This window comes from Spermophilus citellus, assembly GCF_964194105.1.
Source record: "Spermophilus citellus genome assembly, chromosome: 7".
In the NCBI taxonomy this organism is placed as follows: domain Eukaryota; kingdom Metazoa; phylum Chordata; class Mammalia; order Rodentia; family Sciuridae; genus Spermophilus; species Spermophilus citellus.
In genome coordinates this window covers 63123009-63141035 of record NC_138188.1, presented here as the reverse complement: position 1 = coordinate 63141035, position 18027 = coordinate 63123009, and the positions used below count along the sequence as shown (strand labels likewise).

The 18027-nt window shown below is 32.2% G+C and overlaps 1 protein-coding gene across 2 annotated transcripts in view; it reads left to right on the top strand.

Moving 5' to 3' along the window:
* The window catches only part of PDCD10 (programmed cell death 10), a 43624-nt gene extending 25936 nt beyond the window's left edge, over positions 1-17688 (top strand). For both annotated transcript variants that reach the window (XM_081301138.1, XM_081301139.1), the window contains exons 3-8: positions 2454-2507; positions 5009-5126; positions 6461-6587; positions 12721-12799; positions 13059-13141; positions 16203-17688. In XM_081301138.1, coding sequence (XP_081157264.1) covers positions 2454-2507; positions 5009-5126; positions 6461-6587; positions 12721-12799; positions 13059-13141; positions 16203-16284 — 543 coding nt within the window. In that variant the 3' untranslated portion in view covers positions 16285-17688. The remainder of the gene's footprint in view (positions 1-2453; positions 2508-5008; positions 5127-6460; positions 6588-12720; positions 12800-13058; positions 13142-16202) is intronic.
* Positions 17689-18027: the final 339 nt, after the last annotated feature.

Genomic DNA, 18027 nt, shown 5'->3' with positions numbered 1-18027 from the left:
GATGAAATGAAATATTTTGGTTAAATCATATCACAAGTGAGACGGTTAAAAGAAAAGCACTTTTTAATAAAGGAGTTAACATATTTTGGTACCTAAGTTTTATGGGCTGGAATTATAGATTTAAGAACAGTTTAGATAAATTTATGGATTAATATTACTTCAGTTCAGATGATAGGTGTGTGCCTGGTACTGCCCTTGGACATGGAGTCAAAAAGCCTGTTGAATTTATTGCAAAGCATGTAGGTGTGTAGTATACCCCAGAATGACTCCCAGGAGAGTTCTGCTGAGGTACTTCACAGCTCAGACTATTGATCTAGTAAAATATGTCTGACTTTCCTACGACTTCCCTTTTTTTTTGTAAGATAAATATGTAAACTAGAAATCTGGAGTTGTTGATTTCTATTTTGGATAATTTTACTAGGTCTTCTCTAGCTTTTCTGGACCTTTTACTTCCTTGATCCTTTCATATACCAGTTAGGGCAATAGAGAATGAGTTAATGTTGCTGATACTTGAAGGCACATGTCTGACTCAGACCTTTGACTTGCTGAAAGAGGTCACTGTGGTGTAAACCCAAATAAGGAAATGAGTTTTTAATCAGGAGGGAAACATTCATCCTGTCTGCCGCCCCTACCTTCCCTTGCACAACAACTTATAGTGTGCTCAACTGTATTGTTATTTTAATTACTTAAGTAATATTCATTATAATTACCTGAATTGTATGGAAGTAGAAAAGCTATTTCATTTTTGGAAACATACTTTGCTAATTATATAAACTACTTTTATAATAAATTCTTTTTCTATATTTGCTTACTAGGTCCCTACTGTCTTCCCTTTTACATACTTATTACAATATTAGATTTTATAAGCTTTGTAGAAGCCAAGTTAGTACTAAGCTAAATGGCTCTTTTTTTTTTTTTTTTGAGAAACAAATTACTTATTTTGGGAGATTTTGCTTAACACTTAAGGTAAATAATTTGTAGGCAGATTGGATTCATGGCATTCTGTTTTATTTAGAAAATAAATTGATATAAAGTACTTGATCCCCTACATGTGGATATAAATAGATGTGATTTGTTTATTTTGATATGTCATTTATAAAAGAAAACATACTTTCATTGACCTATGGGATTGGAAGAATTATTTATTACATAATATGACATATTCTTGAAGATTTTGTAGAAATATTCACCTGCATTAAAATGTATAAAGGTTAAATTGTTTTCTATCATTTAATATTGTCCCAAATAAAAAATATATGCAGTTGGGTTATATTAATTAACCCAATCTTAGGGACTAACAAATTCTGAATTTAACTGAAGTTAGTTTTTTTAAGCTTGGCAATTAACTCTTCAACAGAAAAGTATTTTTATGAAATTCTGTGCTTTCTTTGGTTCACTGGAAAATGAAGTAATATCAATATTATACTATTATTTAATAATTATCAACTTATTTAATATATAATGTGATGTATATAATAAAGACATTTATCTTTTATAATTAATAAAACTATACATTTGACATAAAATTAATGCTGTTTGAATTGAACTTTATTAGTTCATTATATATAGGTGTGTGTGTGTGTGTGTGTGTGTGTGTGTGTGTATAAATAAAATACTGGGGCTCATTTTGACATAATTACACAATCCTAGAATATAATTTGCTCCAATTCAGTTCTCTTTACTTCCCCTTTCCCTGCCTGCCTCCCTCCCCATTCCCTTTCTTCTACCCTACTCATCTTTATTTGTTTATAGTTTTTCTTTTTAAATTAGTGCATTATGGAAATATATAAAGGTGAAATTCACTGTGGTATGTTCACATGTGTTCATAGAAAAGTTTAATCACTATTTTAGGTGATCATTTCTTAATACTGGTACAGTAGAATATAGGTGGTAAGACTCTCTGAAATCCATACCATTCGGTCTTCTGAGTATCAAATAGATCTTTCCTCATCACAACTTGCTAATCAATAAAATGAGAATATCCATTTAACCTCTGGTTGAGGGGTTGAAAAATAACTAAAAAGAAATAAGGTGGTAAATAGAATGTTTTCCGTTTATTGGTCATTTTATATTCATCACACATAGACACATTGGAATATATTTGCCTAGCAAGACTACAGCTGTGGCAATGCAGCATTAAGAGTTCACCCTTAAGCCTCCATATTTTCAGTAATTCAAGTAAATTTGTTTATTTTTTTCTATAAGGACTGACTGTTATTGTTACTTTGCATTTTGTACTTAAAAAGAAATAACTAAAAACATAATTATTCAAAGGTTTTTGATGAAAATTTTAGATAACCTATTTGAAGGATTAAAATTATTTATAATCATTAACAGGTACTTTTGTTAATTGAACAGTGTATATATTGATATGATTATAAGAGAATGGAATATCAGAAATGTGCTTTTCCCAAGAAACTGATACTAATAATGATTTAAAATTTTTATTGCAGCTAGAAAGAGTAAATTTGTCTGCAGCTCAGACACTGAGAGCTGCTTTCATTAAGGTAAGATACAAATAATTCATGATTAAAATATATGTAAAATATGTGTAAGTCTAAATACTATTTGATAGTTGTCAGTTTATTTGCTTTTAGAGGAAAAACTTTTTAGGCATCCACGGGGTGGACTGGAGCAGATGCTGTAAGATATATATTTTACTTTATCACCTACCCCCATACCCTCTGGGCTCTTTATAGGTTGTCCTGTCTCTCAGGTTGAAAATCACTGAGCCATAAGAGTGTACATTTTTCCTTTTAGTATATTTGTCTCACATACTGGCTTCTTTATTAAAGATTGGATACCCTTGGAGTTCAAGATTGAATTCTGAGGAGAAACTTGCAAGTGCAGGTAGATCATCTACTTGTTTGTCAATCAGAGACATTCTGTAAATTTAAGTTTTTAAACTGAGAAGCAGTTTGCTTAAATAGGACCTTAGCAAGAAGACACATAACTATTATTGCCAAACTATGTGCCCAGGCATCCTGGGGCCTCACAGCAAATTCAGAAAGGTGCCGTGAAATATTTTTTTGAAAGCAAAATGTGATATTCAACATCTTTTTGATACTGCCTGAACTATATCTTAAAGTAGTTGTCAATTTCAACATATTATTACATTGGTTTGTGTTCCTTTAAATGGTATAATAGCTTTGTGAAAGTGGACTGTTGGTCTCTGCTCAGATAAAAAGTAAGCACCACAAAATAATCTATGTAATAGAGGAAATGGAGGTTGCAGGTTCAATCTGAATCTAGTTTCTGAGAAATTGCTTAGTGCCTGATACATGCAACATCTTATTAATAAGTATTCAGGAATGAAGTAAATACTTTTTTTTCATTGTGTATCTATTATTTACTAAGGTTACTAAGTGCTTAGGACATAGTATTTATTATGTTATTTGAACCTAACTACTTAATAAACAGCATAATCAGATATGTCTTTTGACATTAATGACATTGTAAACTCAGAAAGTTAAAGACCTCTGTAAGACTTGTAATATTTCAGATTTGCCATTGAGTGGGGGAAGGCAAATCAATTTAGTCTTTAAAACTTTTGTGTTCAGACATACTGCACTTAATTCTTTTATTCCTTAATATAATTTTTCTGCTGACATTTCCTGAAGCACATTGAGTAGTTCCCCTGCCTCACCACACAAGTTAATTATTATGGAGGTAGATTTAATAATGTTTTGAGAGGGAAGGTAAAGTACTGCTACCAAATACTGCATTAAATGTAATTTTTTCACACTTCACCTAGTTAATCCTGTAATAACATATCTTAAGCCATATTTGAATAACTTTTCTTTTAAAGGCATCTTTTTGTTTGTTTGTTTCTATCTTAAATATATCCATGGCAGAAAAACCAACATAAGCTATAAAAGAAATGAAATTCATTTGGACACACTTTATTGTTATTAATCTATCAAAGTGAATAGTGTTCAACAGCAGTTGAAATGATAGTAGGATTGAGATAAATGTATATATTCTCTTTTCCCATTTCATTCCACGACCTTTCAGTTTTTGATATTTGAGATCTAATAAGAAACAAGATGTTATAATGGAAAGAGCAATAGGAACAGAAGAAAGCTGTAACTGCAGTGATATCAGAGTGGAATTGAAGAGGCAGAGGTTAAGTGTACTTGACACATAAGGAAGCAAAAAGATTGCCATCTGATTAGGATCATAAATTGTATTTCTATTTGCTTTCAATATTAGGGTAAAAAAATCATCAACAATAAGGATTTAAATTGGCAGGCATCCTAAAGGAAACAAACTTTGAATATGATTTTTAAAAAAATTAAATAAATGTGCCCAGATTACTAGGAAAAACAAAAATTTGAAAATTAGCCTCATTAAACTCAGAACTCTCTATATTCAGTCTTCATATGGCTAGAAGATATTAATTCTTAGTGAGTCCAAGTAACAGAACCAATGCAAATTCACTAGTGCAATAAACACAAAAGATAGTAGATGGTGTTCTGAAAGCTAGTGAATATTTATGCCACAGAAATTAAACAGGATATTAAAATTATTATGGAAAATTATATAGCTTCAAAAAAACTATAGAAGAAATTCTAGTTTTTGTTTTATTTTTGGTTTTCCTGACATTTTTTAAAATGTAAATGCAAAGGATTTGCCCAATACCAGTGAAATGAGTTACTGTTTGATCCTCAAGTTGCAATGTTAAACTAAAAATCCTCAGTGTATTTTAAAAGAGTAATTTTATGGATTACCAAAATATATATGATTGTTGTTTCTTTGTTATTAGTTTTATTGTGAGAGAATATAATGGATAATTAAATATTAACTAGTTTATGTTCAAATGGAAACTGGGAACTTTGGATATAGTAAAAGTTACTAATACACAAGCTCTAACAAAGCATACTTGCTTCACAAATACTTCTGGTGTTATAAGTAATCTGTCTACGACATTCCCAACAAATTCTCAGCAGTGAACTTTAAAATGCTGTTTCCATGTCTCTGTTTCAAAACTGGCATTTTTTTCTTATAGGCTGAAAAAGAAAATCCAGGTCTCACACAAGACATCATTATGAAAATTTTAGAGAAAAAAAGTGTAGAAGTTAATTTCACGGAGTCCCTTCTTCGAATGGCAGCTGATGATGTAGAAGGTATCAGAACGAACAGCCTTGTTCAGTTTTATAGTTGTTGAAAGTACTTCTCCAGATCATTGTCACTTGACAAAAGGTTCTTCCTTCCCTCCTCTCCCTTTACTCTTCTTATTGTAATGATAGTAGAAGCAATCTATATAAAATAGAAAAGCAGCTCTTCTTTGTTTTTATCTAACATTTGTAAAATTTAATGGTATGAATCAGTATTTGCTGATAATGCGTGCTTTAATTTTTTCCCCATTAGTAAAATATATAGCAAGTTCCAGTTTCACTATAAGCTCTGTGGGATGGTTACTTTATTTTCTATTGAGTTTGAAAGTGATGAGCATTTTGTTTGTCATTTTAAACTTTTAGTACGGCATTTCTTTTTTCAAGCAAATATTTGGGACTTCTTTTCTCTCTCTTTTTTTTTTTTTTTTCTTTTGTAGTTTTGTTTTTTGCTTTTAAAAAATGTTTAGAGGGCTGGGGTTGTGGCTCAGCGGTAAGTGCTCACCTAGCACATGCATGGCCCTGGGTTCAATCCTCAGCACCACATAAAAATAAATAAATAAATAAAGGTGCTGTGTCCAACTACAACTAAAAAGTAAATATTAAAAAAAAAATAACAATTAGAAATGGGTTTTATTTAATATTAGTAGCCATTTTCTCAGTAATTTAGAAAATAAAAAGGTATAATTTTACATGTTTATTAAGAGAAAACAAATAGGAGATGTTTTAACTGATTCTGTGATTTATAGTAAAACTTTCATCATTGTTTAAACAAGCATTTGCAGCTTATGTTAGATTGAATTGATAGAGTTGCATTGCTTCCAGATCCACAGTGAACCTGGTGATAAGCTTATTTCCCCTCTGCCAAAGACTGGTTGAACCTCTTCAAAATTGCTATTCTGTGACCCCGGCCCTTGTGTTGGATTTGTGGTATTGTGTTTTTCAGTGAGATTTCAAGAATATGTTGAAAATTTTAGTAGGTTTTGGGGATTTGACATAATGAACTGTAATTATTTTTAGTATGGGTGTTTAAAATTATTAAACTCAACTTTCCCATTAATTTGTTGTTTTTTTTTTTTTTTTTCTGAACACTTTAAGGTATTTCTGTTTACCCTAACTTGGGAATGCTTAATTTTTCATCCTCTAATTTTTTTACAAAGTGGAAACCCTACTGTTACTTCTGGACTAAATTAAACTCTAATGAATCTTCTTTGCAACCTTGTCTTTTCTAACTATCTGACCTTTCTCTTCCCCCACTCCCTTTGACCATAATTGGAAATTCTTTGACCTGAATTTGTCAGGGAATTAGTTGCATGATGTCTTTCATTTTGTGCTTGTCCTATCAGAGTATATGATTGAACGACCAGAGCCAGAATTCCAGGACCTAAATGAAAAGGCACGAGCACTTAAACAGATTCTCAGTAAAATCCCAGATGAGATCAATGACAGAGTGAGGTTTCTGCAGACAATCAAGTAAGTGATTTTTTGTTTTGGTTCTTCCCTTAATAGCATTTCAAAGGAACTGTATATTCTAGATTTTTTTTTAAATTTTAACATGATATTAAGTTGAAATATTAATTTTAATGAAATTTGAAAATTGTAAATGTTGCGTTTTTGTTTATTTCAAAACTGGCCTAAGAGTTTAATATTTTCAGAAGGTTTAATTTAAAAACAACAGTGACTAAAATGTGCACAACAGTGTAATTTGAACTGTATAACTAGTGGAAAAGTATAAATGTCAGATTAAAATGAATAGAGAAATTAGATAAATTGAAAGAATAGTAATAAGATACCAATTTTGTTAATGATTTTTATTGTTTTGTGGCATGTCATGAACACAAATAGAATCATATTGACCAAAGTGTGAACCTCCAAATTCTTGCTGGTAGTATACAAGTTAACTAAAATAGAATCTACCAAGGGACTATAGTGCAGGCTGGCTGCAGAACAGCAGCAAGAAGGGTAATTATAACACAAATGTGCTCAGACCTGGGCACTTTTTTTTAAATAATTGTATCTTTAGTGATAAGCCGTGCTACGTATCTATGAAGGTTTGATATTTAAAATAACATTTTCATCAGATTTTGCTTCAGATCATTGAAATAGGGGTTATAGGATCAATGCCATCTTAATAACGGTAAATACCTATATAGAAACCGTTTTGTTTCAAGCCCTATTTTAAACACTTTACCTAAGTTAACTTATTACAATTTCTGTAAAAGAAGGGGAAATTGAAGCACAGGAATTAGGTATTATTCCCAAGGTCTTATACCAAGGTCTTCTCTGCTGCTTTCTAATCACGATGTTGATCTAATCTGGCAGTTGTCAAAGGTTTTTATTATTTGAAAGAAGTATAATAAAGAATGTTTTATGTAGAATGCCAGTATGTAAGAGAGATAACAGTATTTTGATAGAAATAATAGGCCTAGAACCCTCATCCTTTTTTCTTTGACACCCCCTTTTTTCAGCGGGGAACCCCTGGGGCAGATCTGCTAAAGCTTTTGACACTAGGGAGATACAGTTTGAAAACCACATTAATAATAGCTACATTTTAGTCTTGAGGAAGTTGAACTCAGGAACTGAAGAGTGTTCTCCATAGAACAGTCTTTGTCCCATTTATTATTAATAGATGTTTTATTGGGACTTTGTCTCATTTATGGGGAAATAGTAATAGTTCTATCTTCTAGAGTGTAGGTAGCATAACTGAATTAAGAGTAATGGCAATGTAAATTTATTTCCTAATCATTTTAGGAAGAATAGTTTGCCCTGGTATGTTTTTAGATATGTATGTTATTTCTAAGTGTTAAACTCAGCCATGTATGAATAGCATAGATTGCTAAGATCTAATTATTTGTATCAATGTGATATATTCTGGTACATTTTGATACATGTCATTTCCACTGTTAATTGTTGGACTAATAGTGGATAAAATCCCACCAGAATAAAAAATGTTGCATCATTCAAGCACAACACATTGTGCAATTACTATTTTATCTTTAAAATATTTTATTTTCATATTCAAGGTATTTATCCTACTCAACCATTTATCTTAGCAACATTTTTCATTAAGCATGTGTCAGAACTGCTATACTGTGTATTAAAGGTGATGCTATAGGTTGTATTTAAATAGTAAAATGATTCCTGACAACTAGTAACTGTGCTTTTTTTTTTTTTTAATGTATTAACAGACTTAGGTTTAAGTCTCCATTCCTCCAACACGTGGTTCTGTGCTCTTACTTATAAGTTGCTTATCTTCTGTCATTTTTATTTCCCCCTCTTAAAATGAGGGTGGTATTTGTGAGAATTGAAAGAAATCGTGTACATAAAGTCTTATATAGTATATACTCTAGTATCTAATCAAAGCATGTGCTAGCATTGTGAAAAAAAGGATAGTTTTATTTTACCCCCAGTTCTGTATCTGAAACTCAGTGGTAGAGTGCTTGCCTAGCATGTGGATCAAACTGAGTGATATCCAGCACCACACACAAAACAAAACAAAAAAATTCCCAAAGTTGATGAGAAAAAAAAATGATCTGGTAAATAGTTTCAAACTTCTTTTGATTAATCAATGCCTCTGTTTGACTACATTTGAACTTATGCAGATATTTTATAGAATTAACTTGTAGATTTGTTTTGGGGTACCAGAAATTGAATTCAGGGGCACTTAACCACTGAGCCACATCCCCAGACCTCCTCCCCCTCCCCCCATTGAAACAGGATCTCTTTAAGTTGCTGAGGCTAGCTTTAAACTTGTCATTCTCCTTCCTCACCCTCCTAAGCCTCTGGGATTACTGACATTCATCACTGTACACAGCTGTAGATTTCAAGTCTGAGGCATTCAAATTAATAGTTTACTAGTTGAAACTTGATTTACTAGATCAAAAAAACATGCATTTTGGGCTGGGGATGTGGCTCAAGCGGTAGCGTGCTCGCCTGGCATGCGTGCGGCCCAGGTTCGATCCTCAGCACCACATACAAAGATGTTGTGTCTGCCGAAAACTAAAAAATAAATATTAAAAAAATTCTCTCTCTCTTTCTCTCTCTCTCTCTCTCTCTCTCTCTCTCTCTCTCTCTCTCTCTCTTTAAAAGAAAAAAAAAAAAAAACATGCATTCATTGGTTTACTCTTTGTGGTCTATGTGTGTATATTCCAGTCAGTTTCACAATGGCTTCAGAGTAGTTTTTCTAGAGTTGTCTAGTACTGGGGTTTCTTCCTTCAGGGTGTTGGTATAAGTATATATCATTTGGATTGGGGTGGCGTGATTTACTTTTCCATGTTGTTTTTTTTTTGGGGGGGGGGGGTGTGCTAGCAATTGAACCCAGGGGCACTTAACCACTAAGTTACATCCTCAGCCTTGTTTTGTATTTTATTAGAGACAGGGTCTCCCTGAGTTATTTAGGGCCTGAGTCAGTTGCTGAGGCTGTCTTTGAATCATGATCCTCCTGCCTCAGCCTCTCCAGCTGATGGGATTACAGGCATGCTCAACCATGCTGGCTTCCATCTGTTTTTTATAAAATATGTTACATTTCATCTGATACTTGTTGTCTTTCAGAAAGTGTATATGTTTCCCAAAAGTTGCCCTACTACTAAATAGCTGCAAATTGCTAAATTTCTTCTCGTTTCACTTACACTCTCTGTCCCTCATCACAGAATCCATCTGCTCCAAACTTCATCATTATAGGATAGTTTTATTTTACTCCAGTTCTGTATCATCTTAAGTATTTTTTTGTGCTGGTGTTTTCTCATGTAGGAAACAAACTCTCAGGTAATTACTAATATGATTTGCTTCCCTAAAACAAGCCTTGGCGTCATAAACAAAAATTATTTTCTGTGTACATAAGGAAACATATTATTTGACATAAATTATTTTAGATTGTTTATAGAGCACATTTTTCAGCATTTGGTAAGCCATTAGCAGTGTCTTGCCTAATATCCAAGTTGAAGGCCAAGCTTAAAGATAAACAGACTTGGTCAATAGAATCTTTTTCTTTTTTTCGATACCAGGGATTGAATCCAGGTATTCTTAACCACTGAATCATATCTCCAGCCCTTTTTTACATTTTATTTTGAGACAGAGTCTTGCTGAATTGCTTAGTGCTTTGTTCTTACTTTGAACACAGTTTCCCTGCCTCAGCTCCCAAGTTTAGATTATAGGTGTATACTACCTGGGTTGCCAATAGAGTCCTTTATGAAAGTTCTGTGCCAATAAGGCATCAAATCTTGTTAGCTCCTTGTCCCAAAAAATAATTTTCAGATGTGGCTTACTAGCAGTCACCTAGCAGGGTTTTTTTTTAAGTTTTATTTTTTGGTAAGTGACTTTCCTTTCCCTGTTTTAAAAGTAGAGACAGATTCTCCTGTATAAAACACATATATATGAATAATTTCTTTTTAAATTTTTGGTTTTTGTTTCATTTTTTTCCTTATTTTTCAGATTCCAAATTCTTAAAAGCAGATGTGAGGTGGGGTCTATCAAATCTCTCCCTTCTCTCCCTGCCTTTTCTTTTCCCTCTCCTTCCATATGTTAAATACCCTATTTCAGAACCACTCTTTTGACCTGTATCCTGTATAGAGAAAGAATATGTTCGTCTTATTGATCGACCCTGGAAGCACATTTTTATGATCCTGTTTTTGCAGACCATTAAATATAATACACAATGGGATTTTATGTAAATTCTTATCACTATATATTTTATTCCTAGATAGCTGCATTGTGAATTTGATGAACCTTGCTCTCTGAGTAGATTTAACATTTATTATTTCTGGATATTGTAGTTTTTCTTGGAAAATAGGATGGTCATATGGCACCATTTTATTAAATAGTGATGGATTTTTGTACATCACAGCGATGTAGAAAGATCATATTTGGTTGAAAATGAAAAGAGCTGTTATATATAGTCAAACATTGGCCCTTGGCGAAGTGCTGTTACTGAACTGTAGACCAAAAAAAAGTGAATAGATGGCATTTCTGTGTGATATTCATTGTCCTATTTGAATATGTAATGTTTTAATGTTTTTGCCTAATACCAATGTTTGACATACAGGATGAATAAGTATTTATTTAAAAATTTAACTATTTTATAATAGTTTAAAATGCTTTTATTAAATACACATTCTGTATGCCTATAATTATTTGAATTTCCACATGCTTATTTACTGAAAACTATGCTGACAAACATGCACATGCTCACAGAATCCTGGACACTGACCATTTTTTTGTTCCCCCAAAGAGTGAAGCTGAGATTTGTTTTTTTTTTTTTTTTTTGTTTTTTTTTTTAGGTATGAATAACTAAAAAATGACATGTGATTAAAAAATTAGTAATATTTATTGTTTTAGATGGTATGCATCTATGTCTTAATTCATATCTTCAAGTTCATGTTACATTTGAACAGCAAAATCTTTAACAGCTAAGAGAATGGATGTAAAAAATAGAAGTCCTCCACCCTTAGAGAATGTGAGACTTTTTGAGAATGCAGTTATGTAGAGTTCATATTGACAGAAAAAAAAAATTGCTATGAAGTTAGAATGTGGAAATTGAAAAGGGCATAGATATTAAAGACAAGAATGGTTCAGAAAAATGTTACATGGTTAGGAAGGAAGGATAATCAATTCAAATGAGAGTTATTGATCTCTTTTTCTCTCACAAAGAGTAGGAATATGATGATGCATGTATAGTCAAAGGATGATTGCTGGAAAAGTTAAGGTAGGGTATTTGGATCTTGTCTCTCCCATTACTTTAAGTATATTTTCCAAAAGAAATAGCAAGGTTTGAAAGATATTTAGTTGGTAGGTGGAAGTTAAAATGTCATTAGGAGAGAAGAGGCCTCCTCTCGGGAGGAAGTGCCTTTTTGTTTGTTTGTTTTGTTTTGTACTGGGGCTTGAACACTGGGGCACTTGACCACTGAGCCACATCCCCAGCCCTATTTTTGTATTTTATTTAGAGACAGGGTCTCACTGAGTTGCTCAGGACCTCACTAAATTGCTGAAGCTGGCTTTGAACTTGTGATCCTCCTGTCTCAGCCTCCAGAGCCACTGGGATTACAGGGGCCCATTGAAGAAGTGTTTTAACATTAAAAACTGATCGGTGGGCTGGGGAATATAGCTCAGTTGGTGGAGTGCTTCCCTTGCATGCGTGCAAGGCCATGGGTTCGATCCCTAGCACCACAAAAAAAAAAAAAAAGAATAGTATATAAGGTGAAATGTTGGTTAATGCAGAAATTAGTTACATGAAATGTAAAATTTTATAAAATCATTTATAAAATAACCGAAGTGTAGAGTATGGTAGCTTGAATTTATTATATGCGAATTCATTAATTCAATACATTGGCATTTGGAAAGTAAATCAAAAATTGATAAAGAAAGACATAGGGATAGGAATACTTTCTTTTAAAATTGATAAATGATAATGAAATCATGTTGATTTAGGAAGACAATTAGAACCTTAGAAAAATTTTTGAAACTAAACTCCCACTCTAACCAGCTAATCAAACATTGGCCCATGGTAAAGTGTATGTATGATAATCCTGAGTCTGCTATTAGTAGTTATACGTGCATGCACATTTTGCTTTCAAATATAGTTGATTTTGAAGATTGTTTCCTTTCTTAACAGGGATATAGCTAGTGCAATAAAAGAACTTCTTGATACAGTGAATAATGTCTTCAAGAAATATCAATACCAGAACCGCAGGGTAAGTAGAAACCTTGCTCCTTGCCACCCGAAATATTGTTTACACTTGGTTATATTATTGAATTAAATAGTAAGAGGATTTGATTATTGAAAATTATGTTATTAACCATTAGGTTTGTACTCAATTTAAATATGCTGTTACATGTGTTTAAATAGATATTGCTAAAAATGATGCTCTGAAACATATATGCCATATTCTGTGTAAACTCTAATCTTTGACTTTGTTGTTTATTATTTTTTTCTTGCTATTCATAATGTAGGCACTTGAACACCAAAAGAAAGAATTTGTAAAGTACTCGAAAAGTTTCAGTGATACTCTGAAAACATATTTTAAAGATGGCAAGTAAGTAATGTTGTTTTCCTTTTCTTTTAAAATTGAATAGATAATGTTGTTTATATGATATTAAAACCATGTAAATTAAGCCCTTTTATTAAAATATTGGTAATGCTCAGAGCAGTTAGTGACAAAGGCAGAGATTATTAGAAAATGAATGGCTGCTAACCCAGCTATTAATGTAGTCCGTAGCAGGAGTTGTTAGAATTTTTCAGGAAAGGGTCAGATAGTGAATATTTTAGATTCTAAGTCTGTGGCAACTGCCCATCTCACCTCTGCTGTTGTGACACAAAAGCAGCCATAGGTAATATAACTAGTGGATATAGCTATATTCTAATAAATGTTCATAGACACTGAAATTTAATTTTGTGTAATTTTCACCTATCACATAATGTAATTCTTTTGTTTTTATCTTTAACCCTTTAGAAATATAAAAGCATTTTTACCAACTCCTGAAGCAATGGTTCTAAAACTTCAGTAGTTCTGATTCTGTAGATCTGGTGTGGGGGTGGGGGACAAGAATTTGCATTTCTAAGAAGTTTTCAGGTGATAATGAAGCTCCTGGAGATCAGTATGCTATCCTGTTTGCATTTTAGAATCACTTGGGGTCCATTTTTTTAAAATCCCTTTTCCTGGACTTCAGTTTCAGAAATTCTGACTCATTTATCCCAATGTGGGTCTAGGGTCTAGATATTTGGTGAGAGAGCATTCCAGGTGATTTTAGAACACCTCAAGGGGGCTGGGGTTGTAGCTCAGTGGTAGAGTGCTTGCCTAGCATGTCTGAGGCACTGGGTTTGATCCCTAGCACCACAAAAATATTTATATAAATAAATAGAATAAAGGTATTGTGTCCATCTGTAGCTAAAAAAACAAAAACAAAAAACAAAAAAAAAAAAACAAAAAAAAAAAACACCGCAAGGGTTAGGATCCAGTCCTGGAAAGGAGGCTTACATTGGATTTTATGGTATCATTCTTTTATGTAAGATGTATATGTAAATTTGGAGTGGTTTTTAAGTTTACATTGGATTGATCATAGAGAACTATAGAAAACCTAGAAGTTTTTGTTTTTACATATATACACATATTTACATATAATGTATAAACTGGTTCAGAGGGCAAGACATGTTTTCTGTAGCTTTCTTTCATATGGATAGTTCTTTGTATTTGAAGTAAAATGCTAGGAGTTTTGTGAACAAGCCTGTTTTCTAACAGTGTTTAAGGTCTCAAACACCTATTCTTTTTGATTCATTGGAGCTTTAAGATCCCTATGTACATACCAGACCATTATGATATTGTTGTAGTAATATTTTAAAATAAGGAAATGCACTGTAATTCTAATTTTCAGTCAGTTTTAACAGTTCAAACAGGTTGAAATATTTACATTTATCTTATACATTATATCATATTAGTGATTTTACTTATATGGATTTTATTCCATAATTCTGAGAAATGCTTCTTTTTAAAAATATATATATATTGTTTATTTAGTTGTAGTTGGACACAGTACCTCTATTTTATTTTTATGTGGTGTTGAAGATCGAACCCAGGGCCTCCACATGGCTAGGCGAGCGCTCTACTGTTGAGCCACAACCCCAGCCCCAGGAAATGCTTCTTAATGACTTCATTTTGTAAACTAGATTTAATCTGAAAATAAACTTATCTTTTTCTTTCATCTCCTGTGCAAAGTTCAAATAACCAAAAACATTAAAAGATTAATTTTCACAATGGCATCATTATTTCTTATTCTAATTAGTTAATAAGAATTACGGAATAAGCACATTGAAAGGTAGAAATTTAGAACCTACTTTTCTTTCTTTTTTTTTTTTTTTTTTTTTTAAGAGAGAGAATTTTTAGTATTTTAATTTTTAGTTCTCGGCGGACACAACATCTTTGTTTGTATGTGGTGCTGAGGATCGAACCTGGGCTGCACGCATGCCAGGCGAGCACGCTACTGCTTGAGCCACATCCCCAGCCCCCTAGAACCTACTTTTCAATAATCTGAATTTATTTACTGTGTCATGTATTATTCAGCTTCTTGCTGATACTTTTTTTTCAATTGAGCAGCTTCTTTAAATTCCAGTTTTTTATGTATGAATAACATGCTATAAGTTTTGTACCTGTTTTCTGAAAATGGAAAACTAATTCTTAAGTCATTTTTTAATAGTAGGGGTGAATTTGCTTTGATTGATCTTATCAATTTCTGCTTCTTTTTTGAGAAATGTCTGGGATAAAAATACAAATCTTGACTTTGCTAAGAAATCAGTAAAGCTGCACTGTAGGACTAGGGCATCAGTTTTTTGTTCCAGTTCACATAATGATGGACCATTAAGACAATATGGTGGGGGGCTGGGGTTGTGGCTCAGTGGTAGAGCGCTCACCTAGCACTTGCAAGGTCCTGGGTTCGATCCTCAGCACCACATTAAATAAATATATAAATAAAATGTATTTTGTCCAACTACAACTGAAAAATATTTAAAAAAGAATATCGTGGAGCATAAAACATTTTTAAGGAGTATATTATTGTACATTGTCAGGTCCTAGATGTTGAAACCACATGCTTATTTTATTTCAAAAGTGTATTAATTGTAATTTGAAAGAAGAGAAAGTTGGTATAAATCAGATTAGAAGTAATTTTTCTTAAATATTTATCAGGCTCTTTTGAATTTCAGACCTTGAGAGTGAGTATAATACTTTTCCAGATTTTGTTGACTTCTCTGAAACCACAGCAAGAGATCACATCTGAATCCTCCTTTGGCTAGTTATTTGACTTGTTATTTGACCTGTGAATGAACTTTTCTTGATTATTGAGGGACTGCTATCATTAGCAACCCTCCAACACCTTCTTGCCAGCCAGAACCACCAGGGGGCAGTAATTCCTAGACCCTATAGTTTGAAATGCTACAACACCATTAAATCCCAAACTAGAATGAAAGTTTTTAATACTTACTACTGATGTTTTTATTTTCCCAAATGATTTTGTTGCTACTGATACATGTCATTAAGGATAACTATTTTGAAAGGATGAATTTGGGGGGTGAAATTAATGCATGTTCTTTTTCTTTTTAAACAGGGCAATAAATGTGTTCATAAGTGCCAACCGACTAATTCATCAAACCAACTTGATACTTCAGACCTTCAAAACTGTGGCCTGAAAGTTGTATATGTTAAGAGATGTACTTCTCAGTGGCAGTATTAAACTGCCTTTATCTGTAAATTTTAAAGTTTGACTGTATAAATTATCAGTCCCTCCTGAAGGGATCTAATCCAGGATGTTGAATGGGATTATTGCCATCTTACACCATATTTTTGTAAAATGTAGCTTAATCATAATCTCACACTGAAGATTTTGCATCACTTTTGCTATTATCATTCTTTTAAGAATTATAAGCCAAAAGAATTTACGCCTTAATGTGTCATTATATAACATTCCTTAAAAGAATTGTAAATATTGGTGTTTGTTTCTGACATTTTAACTTGAAAGCGATATGCTGCAAGATAATGTATTTAACAATATTTGGTGGCAAATATTCAATAAATAGTTTACATCTGTTAAACATTTCTTTACTTGAAAAAAGATGCATATATATATGTGTGTGTATATATATGATCAGAAGACCAAGACAACTTGGTATAATATCTAAAGAACTTCTAATGGGAACTTACTAGCAGTTTATCAAATAATAAAGCAACAAGAATTCCTATTTTTTGTCCTTAATCACTTTGGGCAAAAAGTAGTCAACAGAAATATTTTTGTTATTACATAGGGGGTACTGAATATTTTTCCATTATTTCCAGTCTGTTTTAAGAGACTTCTGAGAAAGAGAGAGCAGTTTATAGTGTCTTCACACTATAATGCCACTTTTGGAACCATGTAACATTGTAGATTTTACTCTGACAAAGTAAGTATTTCAGGTATGCTGGGCCCTAGTAAGCTTTGCACATCTCTTTTTCAAAAATAGCCACAATTAATAGTAATTTAAAGTTATACCAATAGTTGGTTTGAAATTGTCTTGAGTGTTACTATTATATACACTCTTTAAATATGTACAATTTTGTTTCACCATAGAGAAGTTTTAAGGAAATTATGTATTAAGTATTCATGTTAAGTGATTTCATTTTTCAATTATAAAATAAAGGAAAAAATAAGAATTTGTTTATCTTTTATAAAGATATTAAACTAAATTCCTGTTGACAATATAATTTTTTGCTATAATGCAGTTGTTATTTTTTGCTCCATTTTTTCAAAATGGATTTTTAAAGACTTATTATCATTGACCACATAAAAGTAAATCATCTTGTTAAATAGAAACAAGAAATATTTGGGAAGAAGCAAAAACCTCGATAGATATTGGATGAGATATCATAATTTATGAACATTTTACTTGATTTTTCTTCAAGGATACATAGCCAGTAAGACAAATAGAATTGGTGACTTTACTATTTATTTTGGGCATAAAGTATCATTCACTCTTAGAAAAAAAATAAATGATTATTTGCAGAACAGACTTGTGAATATATGAAGAAAGAAGAGTTTTATTTGGAACATGCCTTTCTTAACAGAACTTGGCAGTTACCAGGCATGTCCCAAATCACTTGTTTTATAAGCACTCTTTCTCTTTTATTGCCGACCATCTCTGGCCTTCTGTTTTCATGAACTATGCCCCCAGAAAGGGGGCTAATTTTCAGGACGTCTTTATATGGAGATTTTGCTGTTTGGGATGTTTAAAATACTCCTTCCCAATACTTAACAACATGAGTTTGTTCTTTTGTTTAGTTTTTTAAGATTATATATTAATAATAATCAGGACATGTGGCTGGCAAACTAATGTAAGCCCTTTATAATTTTTTTAACTATTTATGGAAATAATTTCCAATTTACAGAAAATTTCCAGAAA